General features: G+C 36.3%; 1 protein-coding gene across 1 annotated transcript in view; it reads left to right on the forward strand.

Moving 5' to 3' along the window:
- USP33 (ubiquitin specific peptidase 33) overlaps positions 1–7219 on the forward strand; it is a 42873-nt gene extending 35654 nt beyond the window's left edge. Inside the window, 4 exon segments of the mRNA XM_086617199.1 lie at positions 642–750; positions 2669–2771; positions 3514–3582; positions 6025–7219. Of these exon segments, the coding sequence (XP_086473325.1) occupies positions 642–750; positions 2669–2771; positions 3514–3582; positions 6025–6182 (439 nt within the window). The 3' untranslated portion in view covers positions 6183–7219.
- Positions 7220–17830: the final 10611 nt, after the last annotated feature.

The following is a 17830-nucleotide window of genomic DNA, read 5'->3' on the forward strand; positions in this document are numbered from 1 at the left end:
TGCCCATGTTCATAATGATACATAGTTGGGGTGTGTGTGTATATATATATGTGTGTGTGTGTCTGTCCCCCCCTCCCCCCCCCCCCCCCCCCCCCCCCCGATAATAATGATGTCCCTGAACACTTCTGTGTATGCAGTTTCACAAAGGAAAACATGGAGGGAAGAGTCAGAGAGAGTAACTTCTTAAGAACAAAACAAGTTTAGAGGCTGGTGGCAGGGAGGTAGCAAACTGATGAAGAGGCCGCAATGGAATAGAGGAACATGTTTAAAATAGAACTGGCCAGAAAATTTCCATAAGCTGTTTCTTAGAGGCCTTTAATAAAATCACACGTGGTGTATATGTAACAGGATAGTTGCTCACTGACATGTTCTTCCTAGAGTAGTGCCTTTTGAAGTATGTGATGCTGTAGAGTTTGAGATGGTTTGTACTGGTTTTAGGCAGGCAGAACTTGGGAAGATGGTTATGTCTCAGGATGGAGTACAAAATATTACTAGGAAAATAAATGGTGACATTTGTGGATCAGCATATATCAGACTTCTGTTACGTATTATAAGAAGCTGACATTTGTGATATCTACAGGTGCATGATCTTTTTATACGATATTTTCCACAAGGTTAATGTTTTTTTACTGTTACTGCAGGTATGGAGGAGGACCAGCTGTTAACCATCTGTATGTTTGTCATACCTGCCAAATAGAGTCTGAAAGAATTGAAAAAAGAAGGAAAAATGAATTGGAAATGTTTATTCGGGTAAAAAAGTAAACAGTTATTCATTTTGCTTTTTGGCGTCACCTGATATTCATGGCTTGACCCAAGGGTTTACCAGAAGTGCATAGGTGATTCCTGTAAAAAATGGACTTTATTAAATGTCTATATACCTATATAGAATCCCTTCATTCCTGTTGGCAACAGTAGTGTTCGTGTGATATCCCAGATAACTGTTTATATGAAAATGTACTTAGAGAAAGTATTTAATGTGTTTCTTAAATTGCTTTTTTTATAGTATGCAAACAGTGTGCAGCCAGCTGAGCAGTTGTTCTTTATACACTGCCAGTGATCTGTTCTGTGTAATCCAGTAAGGTTTAAGTGCAATCATACTGTGCCAGCAAAAAGTTAATCATAATCTTTAGTGCTATTTTTTAAAATATCATTAGAGACATAAATTAACATAAATAATTCACTGTGAAGTAAATACCTTAGTATTGTAATGGATTTGTAAAATTAGTGTCGAGCAGCTACTGTATTTTCCTTGAGTTAGAGATCATGTGCATGTGTCTGGTAAAATAACTAGTAGTAATGATTTGGTAATTCTTTAAGCCAAAAATGTGTTTTGAAGTTTTCAGTGAAAATAAATGGAGAAATATTGGAGTCCCATTTCTGCTATCTTAATTCATGAGAGGGGGAAAAATAGAGTTGCAGCTGTTCTTTCAGTTCTATCTGTGCTTTAATCACACGTCAGAGATTGTGTCAGCTTTTCCATATTTTAACTGCTATTTGAACTTTTTAGTAATTGGTTTTTCTTTGGTCTGGGTTACTACTGGATAGTAATTATTATTAACAACATTGAGTCAACCTAATTTGCTTTAGCAATCAGTATTTTTCCAGTATAAACAATGATGATATGTGCACCATTGTGCAAGTATTGTTACTGGTTAGCAGACAGAAAATTCAGTTATTCTCTATAAAGATTGCTTTAGGGAGTGATTGCAAAACTTATGCCATCTGAAACTTTCAGAAGTTATGTTAATACTTTAGGTTCATGGCTTCAAGGGGGAGGTATAGCGATAGTACAGAGCTAAAAGATAATAGTTTTCAAGGTTTAAGTGACTTTTTTGCATGTTTTTTAATAACATTGTGAAAAGATCTGTAGTCTCTGAAAAAGAATAAAATGTTAAACTTCCTAAAATCTTAATTATAATTTTTTTTTTTTTTTTTACAATGATAGAAACAAATTCAGTTAAATGCAACTGAGACTCTTAGCTGGTTTTGGTAATTTATAGTCACTTACATTGCCTTGCAACAGAAACTCAGAAAACCGGAATGTGTTGGTTTTGGGGTTTTTTTTGGTGTTTTTTTAATTTTATTTTTAAAATAGTAGGAACAAAAAATATTTCATGTTTTTTAAACTGAAGCAAAGAAAATTCCTGAAAATGTGCATTAGTACACCATGCCTTGCTTGGAATTGTACCGGCATCTGTTCAAAGCATTAGAGTAAAAAACAAACAAAGATGAAGATACAGTTCATCACACAAAGAACCTTCCATAAATTATGGAGCAAATCTTTAAAAACAGTTTTATTTTACAAAAAATAAGTTTTCTGCTTTATTTTGCTACTTGACAGTTCAGCCTTCATAGCAATTATCCAGTAGTATTTGATGGGTAAGCACTTGTGCTTAAGAAGAACTTGTTGCTGTTTTCAGGAAAAAATAAATAAATTCTCAAGTAAAGAATAAATCATCTTTTAATACAAAGGCTGCCACTACATCAAAATCTTACCCTGGGGATTCACCAGGTGTTTACTGTTCTGATGGTCAGTAGTTCTTTAAAATGTTCTGTAGCGGTATAATATTATGCTGTTAATAATTACAGTAGTTCAAATAATTCAGTTGGGTTGTCTTTTTTTTTTTAAAAAAAAAAGCTGAAAAACACGGATTCTTTTACCTTTCAGCTTAATAGAGCATTCCAAGAAGAAGAATCTCCATCAACGTTTTACTGCATCAGTATGCAATGGTTCAGAGAATGGGAAGGATTTGTAAAGGGTAAAGACAGTGGTAAGTTGTGCTCCATTTCAAACTATGGGTAATCTTTTCATTGTCACGCAGTGGTGCTGCTTAAGTAAATTGTTTCTGCTTTGGCAGAAGGCTGTAGGAAGAACAGATAGAGAAGGCAAAAAAGCTTTTAAAATGAACATTTAAGACTTAGCTTTTGTAGGTTACAAATATATCCAGGAACCAAATTACAGAATACAGTCAAATAATTTATAAGAATGGATAATGGGATAGTTGTGAAAGAATGTTGCTTGTTTGCAGGGGGTTTGCTGTTAGCAGCAGCAGGAAAGTTGGATCTAAGTACAAGGGAGGATGGATTTTGCTGTGCAAACTGTTAGGTAATGCTACAGCTCCTGGAGGCAAGGTGACCTCACTGTTGCAACCTAAACTCATAGATAACTGAGTAACAACTATAATGATGATATTACTTTAGCCTACTTTAGGTTCTTTTAAAGTTTTGAAATGGAAACTGATAAAATGTTCTACAATCTTGTCTGAGTCTGCTCTAGGAGAGCTAGGAGTAAGAATTAGGATTCATTTGTGTTTTATGTTGCTTGAAGACTTACTGTAATCATGAACCTTACTCTTAATTAAAATTCTGATTAGCATTTAAAAACTTAGAACATACTGTTAAGCAGTACAGGAACAAGCAGTAAACAAAGGAGCTATTTCTCCTTAAATAGAACCTCCAACCTGCCATTTGTTTTCAGCTCTCCCAATTTTAACCATCTTTCTGTCACACTAGATCCTCCTGGTCCTATTGATAACGCTAAGATTGCAGTAACAAAATGTGGAAATGCTGTGCTAAAACAAGGTAGGTGTCCAATATTGCTGTAGCTTTGGGCTCCTTATAATTTATTTGCTGAAGACTGGAAAATTTATTATGAATTCTTTTTTAACTGTTTTCATAAAGTGGCAATGCCTAGTGATGCTGTGTTGTGCCCGGTTTTGGGGGAACAGCTTATTCTGAAAATGAATTAGTCTCTGTAACAGACAGATCCAAGTATAGATGAGAGTGTAAGAGAGAGGTGCAGAGTAACTTTAAAATGGTGCAAGTGTGCTTTGGCTTTGTATCACTTGTTTTGATTTGGGTTTTCTTAAGGTCAGTTGGGAGATGCTTGGCTTTAGACTGTCATGTATCTGTATGTAGCTATTTGAATCTTAACCTAATTCAAATCAAGAGCTACTTCTGACATAGGGAAATAAAGCACAGTAAATAAATGCTGTTCATTTTTCTGCAAGTTATTTGCCACTATACATTGCAAAAACTTCTCTAGCGTGCAAAGATACAGATTTCTCTGTTATTCTTCACAGTCAGATGCTTAATACCATTTATTTGACGTATTTAGGTACAGAGGGAAAAAAAAAATCTAATAGTGGCCTGCTTTATGAAGACTTCAGACTTCCTGTGAATATTTAAATTCATTGTAGATCATCAGCTAAAAAAAAAAAAAAGGCAACATTAAGATTAACCTTTGTTTAACTGGATTTTTTTCCCAATTTAACTTAGTGCCTCAGCATACAGTGGACCTACCGGTGACAGCTCACTGGAGGCCACTAGGCCCTGCATAAATGTCACCAATAGTAAAATGTCAAGAGTGTATTTAAAAAGAATGAGTTCTTGCACTCATGAGTTTTGCAGTACATTTTAATGATTTAAACACTAATCTAGAATTCTTATACAAGATATAAAGCATCTGAATGATGTGTAGCAAAAAAAATAAAATTGTATCAGAATCAATAATGGATAGCAAATTAGCCCGTTGTTGACTTAACTTCTGCTACGATTCAAATTGGAACTTAGGTAGAGAGGAAGACAAATTGTGTGTGGAAAATTTGTCTCCTAAGTCATGAGAGAAGAGGTGGGAGCGCCACTAAATAGCATACAGTAGTACATATTTCTGTGATCCAGTGCTCTTGATCCCAGTGTATTAGTTCACTGTGCCTGTTCGGTTGAACCTGACCATTAGAAGAGCTGGAATCTGGGTAAGGGAGTGAAGACCTACTCCTGTGCCTACCAAGATGGAGTTGATTTTTGAGTACCTGAATCTAAATGAGTAAAACTGAGGCATGATGTCATATCAGTACTGGCATAGGATCTGCATCATGACTTCCAGGCGAAGCTTTGTATGATTGAGTTAGCGTAGGTAAACAAATATGCAACTGTACAGTAGAAGGCACACTGGAGCAGGTGGTAAGGACAGAAAAGTATAGAAGTCCCCTTGTTATGGTGCCTTTTTTTTTTTTAGTAGGGGTGCTGAAATTAGGCTTAACAAGACAGATTGATAGTATCTAATGAGGATGTTGGGAGAAACATGCTGCAGGGTGTTTTTTTTAATGAGTTGCTTAAAGAATTCTATGAATCATAAAATCATAGAATGGTTTGGATTGGAAGGGACCTCAAAGATCATATAGTTCCAATCCTCCTGCCATGCCTCCTTTTCCATGGGCAGGGAAACCCTCCACTACACCAGGTTGCTCAAAGCCTCATCCAACCTGGCCTTGAACAGGAGGTTTATTCAAATAGAATAGAAATTTGTCCTCTCTGCCAAGGTTAGTGTGAAGAAATCACTTCAACTGATGTTCCCTTGCCCTTTGCTGCCATAAAAGGGTATGGAAAATCAGAAATGATTGTTGGATGTTGACCTGAGGCAGGAGAGGTACCTCTAGCCAGAGGAATTAAATCATAAGCAAAGACTTTAATTAGTGAACGAAAAGAAATCAGGCTGACCCATCAGTGCTACATATGAGAAGCATTAGTGAGGCTGTTGATATCCTGATAGTGGTTTCTCTCTGGGGTTCTTGAGAATTTCACGTGGTTCTCCACTTTTATTCTTTACTATCAATATTAATTTCTTTGAAACAAGAATCCTTAAACTTTACTATGTAATTGATGGGACTGCATATTCTTGTATTAATATGAATCATTGTTTCCTGTGTACCAAGAGCTACCAGTTGTCAACTTGATTGATAAGTATCAGATAAGATGTTTATCATAGAACCTTCATGTGTTTTATGGTTGAGGTCTGTTAAGTACTGGATAGTTTAGAGCAGGTAGCTGTAAGAATCAAGAAGTATAAAGTTAACACAAAATACGTCATTGGGTTTGGTAGTTGGTGCAAGATAAAGCACAAATTCGGATAAGGCTTTTAAATTTGCATCTGAATTTTTTTTCTTTTTGTATCTGTTTTGGACTTCAAAGAAATCACAAAATAATTATTCTAAATAGTAATTAAAATTTTAAAAATGTTTTCAGGTGCAGATTCTGGACAAATATCTGAAGAAACGTGGAATTTTCTTCAGTCAATCTATGGTGGAGGTCCAGAGATTATACTCAGACCACCTGTTCCTCCAGTAGAACCTGATATCTTGCAAACAGAGGAGAAGATTGAATTAGAAACTCATGGTCTGTAGCTATTGAGAAAAATATTAACTTGTAAGGAATCCAGCTTCCTTACAAAATGCCTAAAATACATTCTTAAAAGTTTTATTCTTATGTCTGTTGGAGGCACAGCTCACTGGGCATTACATTAACTGCAGAATAGTAAGTTGAAATATGTATTAAAATTTGTTTAAATAGAGGCTGTTTCTCTGTTTTGGAAGGCATGTGGTTTGTACATTTTGGAGTGTTTGGTCAATGGAAAAAATGTAATTTCTGAACTTTTTGGTATAAGTCAAAATCCTGTTATATCCTTAGACTTGAAAAATGGGGACAAATTTTAGAGATATTCAGTAACCCTTCTGATTCATGATTGAGCTTCTCATATCTACAAACTTTTGCCTGTCTTAATTGTACAGTCTTGAAAAGCCTAGGTGTATGGGGAGTATATTTTAAATGGATTGCAATCAATGACAAAGAAAAAGGATTTTAATTTCCTAAATGCTCAGGAAAAATATTTCACTTATTTTGCACTGTAAGTATATGAAATGGGTAGTATATAACATCCAAATACTTATTGTATTTGAATGGATCAAACATTAGTGTAGATTGAATATTGGTTTAGTCAGCAAATGTCCTAACTTATTACCTGCTAAATTTTACATCTTATTATAGTCTTCTGTAACTCTATAAACTGGCTAGCGTCTTTAATAGTATATATGACAAAAAAATTTAGTCTTCTCTAGGGTAACATTTGAGAGCATGAAGTGTGAAAATGTAAAATGGTTATGGACATGAGTGATATAAATTTCAGAAATTAAATTGTCTGGTCTCTTGAATTGCATTCATAAACAGTTCCATTTGAAGGATTTTATTGTATTGTTAAAAACTTTCATTGGCATGATGACCTATAATGTCAGAAACTGGATAAAATGTATATATTGGAAAACTTTTCTGAATTATTCATATTAGAATGCAGAATGACACTTGCCTTGTTTTTGCCTGATTTTGTTACCAAATAAGCAGCATTATTTAAGGCTGGATCAATTAAAAAAATTAAACTGTGGGAGAGGGAAGGGAAAAAGCTTTCTTTAAACGTTTTTCATTTTTTCATTTCAACTTTTGAAGTAATGCTATAGTACTGCTCTCACACCCATATAACTATTTCTTGGCCACTTTATATTTAGGCAATGATGTGGACAATTCTAGCTCCAAAGAAAGAAAATGCTGACAAATATTCTTCTGGATAATTTTATATCAGTATAAAATCAAACTGGTTTTTAACTTTGTAAGTGCTTAAAGCCATTCTGCTTTAACAAGCCACCTATAAGAGTCCTGGAGAAAGTGTCCTCTAACCTTAAGTACTTGCTAATGTGCCATGTAGAAATCCTCAGTTGGGTCTGAAATAAATCCCAATACTTACCTCAGCTTACCTGAGAAGAACTGGAGATAAAAACACAACACTGCAAATAAGAAGGGTAAACAGATACGAGTATGAAGCCAATGATTAGTGGCTGGTGCATAAGGAAAACATTTTTCAATTTTAGACGATATCACAGGCAACTCTTGGCCAGCCTGTTAAGTTTCTGAACTTGTGTGTGAGTGCTCTTCACATTCCAGTGGAGGTCATGGGACATCGGCAGCTGAGAAGTCCTGCATGTACGTTGGTGTAAATGTAAAGAAACGGTAAGCAGACATTTTTAATGTCCTACAATGCATTTGAACAATTTTCCATTAGGCAACTTGATAAGGCAACTTGAAGTTAATATCAAGTTATCTTTGTGTACAAGGTGAACAAACAGATCAGGTACTGCTACAGACTTGTCTTACTAACTAACGTGAAGTTAACTTGCTTATGGACAGTCAATAGCAACTTGCTGACCTTTGCCTGTAGAAGGCTGTTCTAACTTCCCTCCAGTTTTTTTGTCCTTTTTTCATACCAGGGTGAGTAAACTAAACCTGAATTTATACTGTCCTAACTCTTTTTTTATTTTTTGTTTTTGCTAAGGTTTTACCCTTAAAGTTCTCAAACATACTAAAGCTAAATAACAATGAATAGGTCTGCATACTTCAGGAAGAATTTTTCCTACATGATGATCTCAATTGGAAACTTGGGAAATATTTTCTTGGTTAAATCACTGTATGCTGATCAGGTTTACCAATTTATTCAATGTTTTCATTAATAATCTGGATGGTGGAACAGACTGCCCCTGTAAAACTTGCAAGAGAAAAATGGATTGAGTGTTAGGGATATCAGCTTGTCAGGGGAATGCAGCAGTTCTGTGCTCAGTATTTTGGGTATTATGGCAGATCAGATTAACAGTTAAAATCCAGTGATACCAAAACGAAACCTGTTCTGAGTAATAGTAACAAAAGCATCAGATGTGAGGCACAGGAGGTAATTATTCTGCTCTACTTGGTGCTGCGCTGCTTGTGAGATCTCATCTGTACTGTTACCGATTTTGGATGCTGTATGATGATAAATACAAGTTGAGGAGAGGTTATTTCAGAGAAGAGCAAGATTCAGTGTTGAAAATGAAGTTTTTCTCTCACTTAAAAGAAGGCTGAAGATGCAAGACTTCCAGTGTGGAAATAATTGCCAGGTAATAGTGAACAATTTCTCCTGTATGAGTAGGAATATTTGCTTCACCTTTAGCAATGGTGACTTATGTTGGATTTAGGTAGCCTCTTAGAAACCTAGAAATCTTCTAGCAGTTTTGTCAGTCTTTTCCACTGAGTGTCTGGGAATCTGTAGTCAAACACAATCTTAAACTGTGATGCACATAAATCAATAATGAGATGCTTTAAATTAGCAGTTTGTGAAATGCCTCTGTCACCATGGTAAAAGGCATCTTCACACTACAACTGTTTGTCATGCTTTAAAAAAAAAGAAATCCCAAGTTTGCAGTGATGAAATAGATGTGTTTGTGTTCAAGACAGACAGTTCCAAAGAGATGACTGTCTTGCTTTTAGCTCTTTGAGAGCTCTACAAAGGATTTTATGCCACAGAAATTGAAGTAGCCTTTTTAAAGTAAGACAGTGTGGGAGAACTCCAGATGGATGGCTTGTACGTGCTGGAGGGAAGGCAACACTTCAGAGTATAGGTAAAGGAGAAGCCTTCACTGTGAGAGCTCTCTGATTCGCAGCAAAGAAAGAATTCATCTCAGGAAAGGGCTGTGGAAATTATTTTTTTCCATAAGCCTTTCACCAGACTATTTGGATTCTTTGTTCATTTGTTTCCAGTTGAGGAAACACAGCAATGTGTCTGGGTGCCAGGGAAGCTGTCATTTCAAGAAGGGAAAAATCCAGTGGAGTCCTTGTTTGAGGCCTGGGAATCTAGATTTGAGCTGTTAAAAGCCTGCTGTTCAGTCTGGTAACTTTAACCTTCTCTTCTGGAGAAAACTACATGGGGCTGTATGGGACTTACCAGCTCAAAGCTTGATTTCTCTAAATTTTTTTAAGTTTTTGTGCAAGTAGTATAGCTAATGGTTCCTCTGAACCTCCAATGTCAGGAAGAGTGTTTCAGATACTACGTGATGTAGCTGAACAGTATAATTGGAGTGAAAAAGATTAGCGAAGAGCTACTGAATTGCTTAGCAGTAAGATAAGGCACTTTGTAATATGCTTTAGAGGTGAGAGCTAAGTAGTCAGTCTGCTTAATAAAGCACATAAAAAATTGACCTGCTTTTTAGCTGTGAAACTATCCGGTGTTACAGTTTTACTGACTTAAAGGCCAGTCTCTTCCTTTCCTTTGACTGGAACATTAGGATATGAAGAAAGTTCTGAAGACAATTCTGTGATGCAAATTCATTGTTGAAGTTGGGTAGTCCAGAAGGTTGTTTCTGCAAGTATAATCTAAATTAGTCCTGTGTCTAGGGATAGATAAATAAAGACGCATACATAAATGCACATAGTCTATTTCTCCAGTCTCTTAATTGAACTGTGGCGGGGGGCACTACAGTAATTATTTTTGCTTCTGTGTTGCAATAGTGATCTTGAGTAGATACATCCAATAAAGATTGGGTTTTGTTTGCAAATAGATAAATGACACTCGATTGACTGCTGTAATGAGTGTCAGCCTTCCCATCAATAGTGGCCTGAAAGTTTGCTAGGTAAGTTGGAGACTTCATACACTGTTGAAAAACTGTATGAAGATAAGATGAAAAAGGGCAAAAGCTATTTTTATTAATTCACATCAGACAAACTCAGAACCATTTTAATAACTCTGCATATTTTATATGAATACCATTGCCATTGTCAGCTGTTGAGCTGCCTGAATGCAGCAAAAACATGTTTTAAGGTATCCTCTAATATCTATTTGACAAAAATTGCTGTAGGGGGTAAGCTCTCTGTGGTGAGACGCTACAAACCTGCCAAATCTGAATTCAAGGAAGAACAGTCACACCCATTGTTGCTACACGTCCCTGACAGTGGTAAAGAGATCTTGTGTTTTGAATTTGACTGCTCTGTCTAGATATCATACTATGACTTGCAAGCCTACTATATTCAGCTAGGTCAATGGAAGCTAATTTATTTAGGGGTTTTTGTTTCATTAATCTATTTCTTCTTCCTGACAATATCATATTTGATGTGGAAGTTCTAGTCTGTTTAGCTTTGCTTGGGAGTGACATAGTCATGTGGGAACACTTACCATTGTATCGACAGAGCTATGCTGATAAGAATTAACTTCTGACCAAAGTAGAGGTGTCAGAAGATTTGAGCTAACAAGCAGTAGTGCATTAGTCCCTACTCTGGAGGCCAGATGATAGTGTACTCTTAAAAAATTTGTCCTTCCAGCAGAGTGCAACGCTCAGTGACATCTGAAAGAATTTACATTTAGAGCCTTTTGTAAATTTGTAAGGTCCTATGTTTTGGTAAAGAGAGCCCAAGAGCAGGGTAATTTCATATAAGTATCTGTGGAGTTAGTGGTATGTCTCACTGACAGTGGGATATCAGCATAAAGTGTTAGAAATACGTTTGGCTATAAAACACATTATGTGGATTAAGCAGTTTTCATTTGTGGAGCAGAAGTTAAATATGCCCATCTAGACCTGGATTTTTCTTATGAAATGTGGTGTAGTTTGATGTGCTATGCTAAGGCATTATGTAAGAATGCTGCTTCTCAGATTCAATACTCATCTAGTGAGTTCAATGGCTTTTTCTAACACAAGATATCCTAGGTTTCTTAGAAGGACTAAAGCCAAGAAGTTTCTTTCAAGTTAGTATTACAGGCATTTATTTATAACTATAGTTAACATTTTTTTTTTTTTTTTTTATTGATAGATTATCCTGTTATTCATCATATAAGTTCATTTGGAAAAGCAAACCTGAGATTTGGAAAATTTACAGGAAAAGTTCCAGATTATCTGCTTAAAGGGACAAGTGGTTTCTTCATATTTGCCATACAACTATTTTATACTGAACTAAGAAAATTCTGTTCTGTTTACTCCTCTTGAATTCCCTATATACATCTGGCTTAGTGCAGTCTAAGCAGTTTTCTTACTGAAAACCTTTCAGCTCTTCATTTTGCCCAGGAAATGAGTAAAACAACTAGGCTTTTTCGTTCTTCCAAACAGATGGCTTTTCTGGCTTCCCTCTATACGTAAGCCATCCAGAGCTGACAATTAGTAGCAGGAAGCAAAATAAGAGTTCTACATTTCTGAAGTGTCACAAAGACAGGCAAATCACTTCGAGCATTACTTCACAGAAATTATCTGGCTGCAAACAAACTTGCTTTGTATTAGCCTTTAAAATCTTAGCAGTTTAGAAAATAGCCTTGTTTGGTAAAAAAAATTAAAAGGGCTATTCTCACTAAGAGTAAAAAATACAACTTGTTTTCTTAAATATATTTTGTAATATATAGCTAAAACATGTTACTTGTGTTATTAAGAATAGCTTTCAGCCATTCAACAAGGTGACAAGGCTGTTTCTCCATAAAAAAAACCAGCATGAACACTGCCACAGTAAGATAACACATCATCTGTTTATAATACACTTAATACAGATGCTTGCTTACAATAGCAGAGTCGTGTTTTTTGCAGAAAGCTAGTGTTATCTACTCTATCACAGAACTTTTCTGTCTTCTAAATGCGTGTCAGCTGAGACACACAGCTAGAAAAAGAAGGTCCATTTGTGAGAAACATATCACTGATGTGTCTCAAAGGTTTTCTGGATTGTTAGGGATACTACACGCCAAGTCACTCAATGCCAAGTTTCCTTATAAGGGTTGTAGATGGGTATATGTGTGGACTTAAAAAAATGCAATAGGAACTTGATCACTCAAATAGGATGTTTATAACGTGCATAAGCAAGAAATTTCATTTTCTGACTTGTTAGAGATGGATTTGATTAGCTAAAAGGGTAAAATATGAGTTCTGTTTGTTGAAATGAGTGGACATGAAGAAATACAGATGACACTTAACTTCCTGATTATATACCATTATGGCATGAACCGTCAGTAAAAAAGTAAAGTTGGAGTAATAGGAATAGACTGGTTATTTATGCAGTTTCGATATGCCTTTATGCAATGTTAGTGAATCTCAACTCACTTATTCTTACTAGTAATTTGTTTAGCAGCATAGGAAATGCAAAAATAAAGCAGTCGCCATCCATAAAATGTTTTTATAATATAAATGAAGTTGAGATGTTCCTCCTTTCTCACTTGAAACTCACAATAAGAACTTTGGTAAGATCCATTTTTGGAATAACTTACTACATGAGAAAGCAAATCTTAAAGTACTTTGAGGAGAATAAAGAGGGCAGAGCAGAGAAGGCATTTGATTCTTACAAGTAAGAAAAAACTTAGCTCAAAATAAATTGTCAGCTGTCAAAATGGAATATAGCAATTTTTGGATTTTATCTCACAGAACAATGCCAAGACCTTTTTGTTTTCATTGTTGATGAATAGTTTTGCCTAGAAATGAGTATTTTTCCAGGTGACTAATTTTGTTGTGCTGTGTTTTTTTTAATGTACGTGCTAAAACAAGATGTCTTGGTTACCATGGTGATACATAGCTTCCTCCCCTCTTCCCCTGGGTGTCTGTCAAAATGCCAAACCCAAATGAACAGAGATGCAGCAAGCGCTGCATGAATGCATGTTTGTTTCCACCAATGTGCACATCTTCTCTTTAGGACCAGAAGTAAGGTTACTTTGAGATTTTCAACTATATCAAAAGAAACACTCATACATGCCCAAATGCTAATTGATTGGCACCTATTAATTCAGTTAGACAGTATTTTCAATTGAATTTCTAGTGTAGTACTGAGAATTTTATATTTAGAGTGACTTTACAATTTAACCGTAGAAGCAAGAAATAAGACGTTTATTTAGCTTTGGTGTCCCATTGTCTGAATAATTTTCAGTAAGGGAAATGTACTCTCTCTTCACCTTGTTTGTTTGTAGTATAATTAATTTGCCTTCCAACCAAGCTGGTACTGGAGGTAATTTAGCAATCTGGACTTCATGTGTGACCTTGTCTTTGCATGCTCAAGTGCCGAGGCTCGTCTTCCCAGGCTTTTTCTGTAGATACTGAAGAAGATACAGGTAATGGAGGCACTTTGTGGGCTTCTGCTCTGCAGGCCTCTTCCAGATCTTCTTTTAAGCTTCCTGATTGCACTGTTAACTGAAATCTGAAAAGTGCCTACCCTCCACTCTGGATTTGAGCCTGGAACAGGGATCTCTCCTTTTTAAACTGTCACTGATGCTCATGTCTACTCCTATGTAATGGCTACTAGGTTTAAATAAAAATTCAATCTTTCATATCTTGTATGAGAAGGCCCTAATCACAGGCTAGGCTTGTCTTTAAAAAACTAGCCTTGGGAAAAAAAATGTGCATAAAGGCTAGGCACAAATGTGCCATGTCTTGGTTGGGTTTTTTTTATATATTTAGGCAGCTACATCTTACTTCAAAATTTCTGATCTGTTTTTTTCTGGTTTACATTGAACATACTAGATGCTGTTCGGTTTGAACAACAATAGAGCCCTTTATTGCCATTTAGGACATGAAGGAATACGCAAGGTAGTCAAAACAGTAACAGGGATATTCCACGACCTGACACATCCTTATGTAGGTTGGACATAATTGAAAGTACTAATGCAGAACCACTAATACCTGAGAGTGCTCCATACATGGAACAGAGAGAAGTTTCTAAAGGAGCAGGGAAAGATCAAAGTGATTCTTTGGATAGGAGTTCGACATCTGTAAGGGGTAAAACTCCTAGAGTAAGCTAAAGTCAGTGCTGATGTGAACACTCCAGTGAGATAACTATTAACATGGACTTCAATTTTTTTTTTTAGTAGCTGTAGGCAGAAACACCTGTGCACGTACAGGTCCGGGTCCCATGCTAATCCCATTTAGTCAAAACTTCCCTGTCTCACAATGGGAAATCTTCCACAATCTGGAAGTCTCTGGACTGTTTTCTTGAAGCCTGAGTCAAAGTTTATATGCTAGAATAATAACATGCTCAAAGTATATAAAAGAAAGCAAATAAAAAAATACAGTTGCAAAACAGGAGCTTCCTTCTTGGTATACTGCTTTTATGTTTAATGAGTTCCAATCTGGAGATTTTGTTTTAATAATGCACTACAGGCTAGCTATCATTTCATATCTAGCTGACTTTGAAGCCTCTACTGAAATAAGAAAAAGCCATGTAAATGGGAATACCTCATGAGTGAGGAGCGGTTATACATTGTACTGAATATAGCCTAATGAATTCAATTATTAAAAATAAGTATCAGATCTACTTAAATGCAAATTTTTAGACCAATTTGGCTTAGATTGCCCCTACTTTAAATATATGGGCATAAAATGGAAATAAACTGATAACTTCTTAAATGTGTTTAACTTTTTAATTGGCTGCTTGCTTTTTCGACATGGAGGATGACATCTTTCAGTAACCAAAGTCAACTCTGCAGTAGTCTCTGTGGGTTATAAGACTCCTAAATTGTCTAATTTACCTATCCTTTATCAATGACTGGAGATTGTTCTGTTTAATAAACAGCTATAGCTTTGATTTCCCCTGCCTTGTTCCTACAAAAAAAAAAAAGTATCATAAAAACAGGCATTCTGAATTTATGGCTGGAGCGGATTTATTTTGGGTAGATATTAGACCATACGGCCACTTATAATCCTGTGCAATTTACTGCGATTGCATATTTTTTGTCAATTATTGTTTTTATTATTGATTTTGACATGCTGACTTCCACAACTACTGTAAAGACTTTGTCCAAGTAGTATTTGAAGTAGTGGAAATATTATTAAAAACATGCATTTTGTTACTATACTACCAAATTGATAGTATTGTAAATTTTATTAAAAAGTTGTGGCAAAAAGCCTGTACAGTCTCTGATGTAAACTGGCTACTGAAGCCACACCTAGATGAGTCAGTAGGGTTTGTCTTTGGGCAGAATTTTTTTTTTTTAAGTTTAGACGCAAACCAATTTTGTTTCTCTAAAGTATTTTGCTTTAGGTAAAAACGCTGAAAATCCTTTCTTGTTGTTGATGATCTTAAGAGAAATCTAGCCTTTTTCATATTTGTTCTTTATATATGGTAGCATGAATGAAAAAAAAAAAATTAGAATTTGGGGCTCTCCAGGGAATACAGTAGGCAGAACTGAGCAGCAAAACAGAGGACCTATAACAAAGAAAACATGAAATGATTCTGTGTATCGTATTTAAGCAGAAAATGGTCTTAACACTGTTTATTTTTTTCCTTTTATCTCAAAGAAAACTTGCATTTTATAACTTTATTTTCTGTAACTATCTATTGTTGGAATTTTCATCTCAAGAATGCAAATGCTTTTTCTTTTTTCTCTCAGAAATAGTAGATACAAAATCCAAAAGGCCACCTATAAAGTACCTACAAACACAATGATTGAGATGGTAAAGTAATTAGCACAGAAACTTCTGAGTGTTGTGCTGAGCCAGCCTGCATCCATTCCAGGGCAGTTTATTAGGTTTGGGCCGTACTATGGAAGCTGGCTTTAGGAAAAGTCTCTCTGCTGCGGTGCAGGGTTTACCGTGCAGCCACCTGAGTTAATTCCACACAACCAGCCAGTCCAATACAGCTGCCCTTGAGCCAGGACCAATAAGCTTGAGCTGACTCTGGAGATGAATTCAGCTATAATCTTCCTCATCCTGCATGTCCTTTTTAAGACCCAGTGTAGACCTAGAGCTGTAGCCAGGAACACGAGCCCTGATTTAACGGCAGTGTTGGGTAGCAAGCAGTAATAGCTTCCTAATGTTGTGCTTGGGGCATGGTGTGAAGATAACAGAGCAGCTGCCTCAGAACTAACCTAGATGTCCTTAGGATCAACTTCTCAGTTGTGCTGAATTGCGAAGAGTGAACTTTGTTAATCTTTTCTCAGAAAAAAAAAAATCACATTTAATTTGCTCTAATAATAGGATAAGCAATTAAGCTATTTCATGGATTGAGATGTGCTGAAATGGTGATGCTGCCACTGAAAGCATGAGCCATGTAACAGCTTCATCAAAGCTGGACCTTGTGGTCTTAGGCAGTTCTATATGCACAAACATGAGCTGAGGTTTCAGTAACACGGAGGGATATATAACATCTCCGCTCCTGATTTTGGAGAAAGTACCGACTTGGGGGTGGGTGGCTGATCTAGTATTTTTTAATTTTCCTCATTGCAGCATGCTGAAAAGTTGTCATTAACACCATTTTCCCTTGATCAGAATAGTGGGTTATGTTGGGGTGGTTTGTTTTTTTTTACTACCCACACTGATGAGGCCAGATAAATTGTTATTGCCCTATAAATGAGTAATACACAGGCTGCCATAATAAATGCAGGTACCAAGTATTGTTACAAGATAGATGTTGTAGCAGAGAGGAAACTGCAGCCACAAGACTTAGGAACGTGATATAGTTTGGATAGGGTATATGAGGAGGAAGGGAGACTGGAAGTGAAAACGTACTGGAGAAAGTAATGTGGTGCTGCCAGGCAGGAGCATGTTCCTTTATGCTTAGGAATTACTTAAACACTGCTGTAGGATACTGTGGGGAAGGGGCTGCAGGATAGTATGAGTGGATGAAAAAGATTTAGAACTGTGGAGACAACGGTAGATGTAGAGCTCCAGCCAGCTTCAAACGAAGCAGGTTTCTCCAGGTTTAAATGCAAATTCTCTTGGGAGGAGGTCTTAGTAAACCTGCTTGATCTCAGTCCTTACTACACATGAACTGCTTTTTCTTCTTTGCATATTGTTCATTTTCCTCTGGAAGGTTAGTTGAGCCAAACTACCCTGTAGATACACAACAGTTGGATTCGATCCAGGGAAAAGCAGGGGGCATGTAGAGGTGGGGCAAGAGCATCAGGAGTATCCCTTTCATTTGCAGGAACCATTACCTGAAACATCACACCATTAACAACAGTTCCTCTTTGTTATCATCCCATCACCAGGCATTATTGCTTCTTCAGCAAGATGGCAGAACATAATATTTAAGTCCTCCTCAGTGAATGCAAGGCAAATCGTGGTGTAGGGTGTGGTTAGACAATATAGTTGGACTGTTTTTATCCTGTTGCCAAAAAGTTAACTGCTGCCAAAAGAAGATTGTCTTGTTCCTCCTCTACTGGCAGCACTCTCTCACCCCCATCTCACATGCTGGCTCTTTTGTCAATCTCCACAGTGAGCCAAGGCAGCTTATTTTCTAGCTGAAAACTAACACA

This window comes from Tauraco erythrolophus, chromosome 10 (assembly GCF_009769465.1).
Source record: "Tauraco erythrolophus isolate bTauEry1 chromosome 10, bTauEry1.pri, whole genome shotgun sequence".
Classification (NCBI taxonomy): domain Eukaryota; kingdom Metazoa; phylum Chordata; class Aves; order Musophagiformes; family Musophagidae; genus Tauraco; species Tauraco erythrolophus.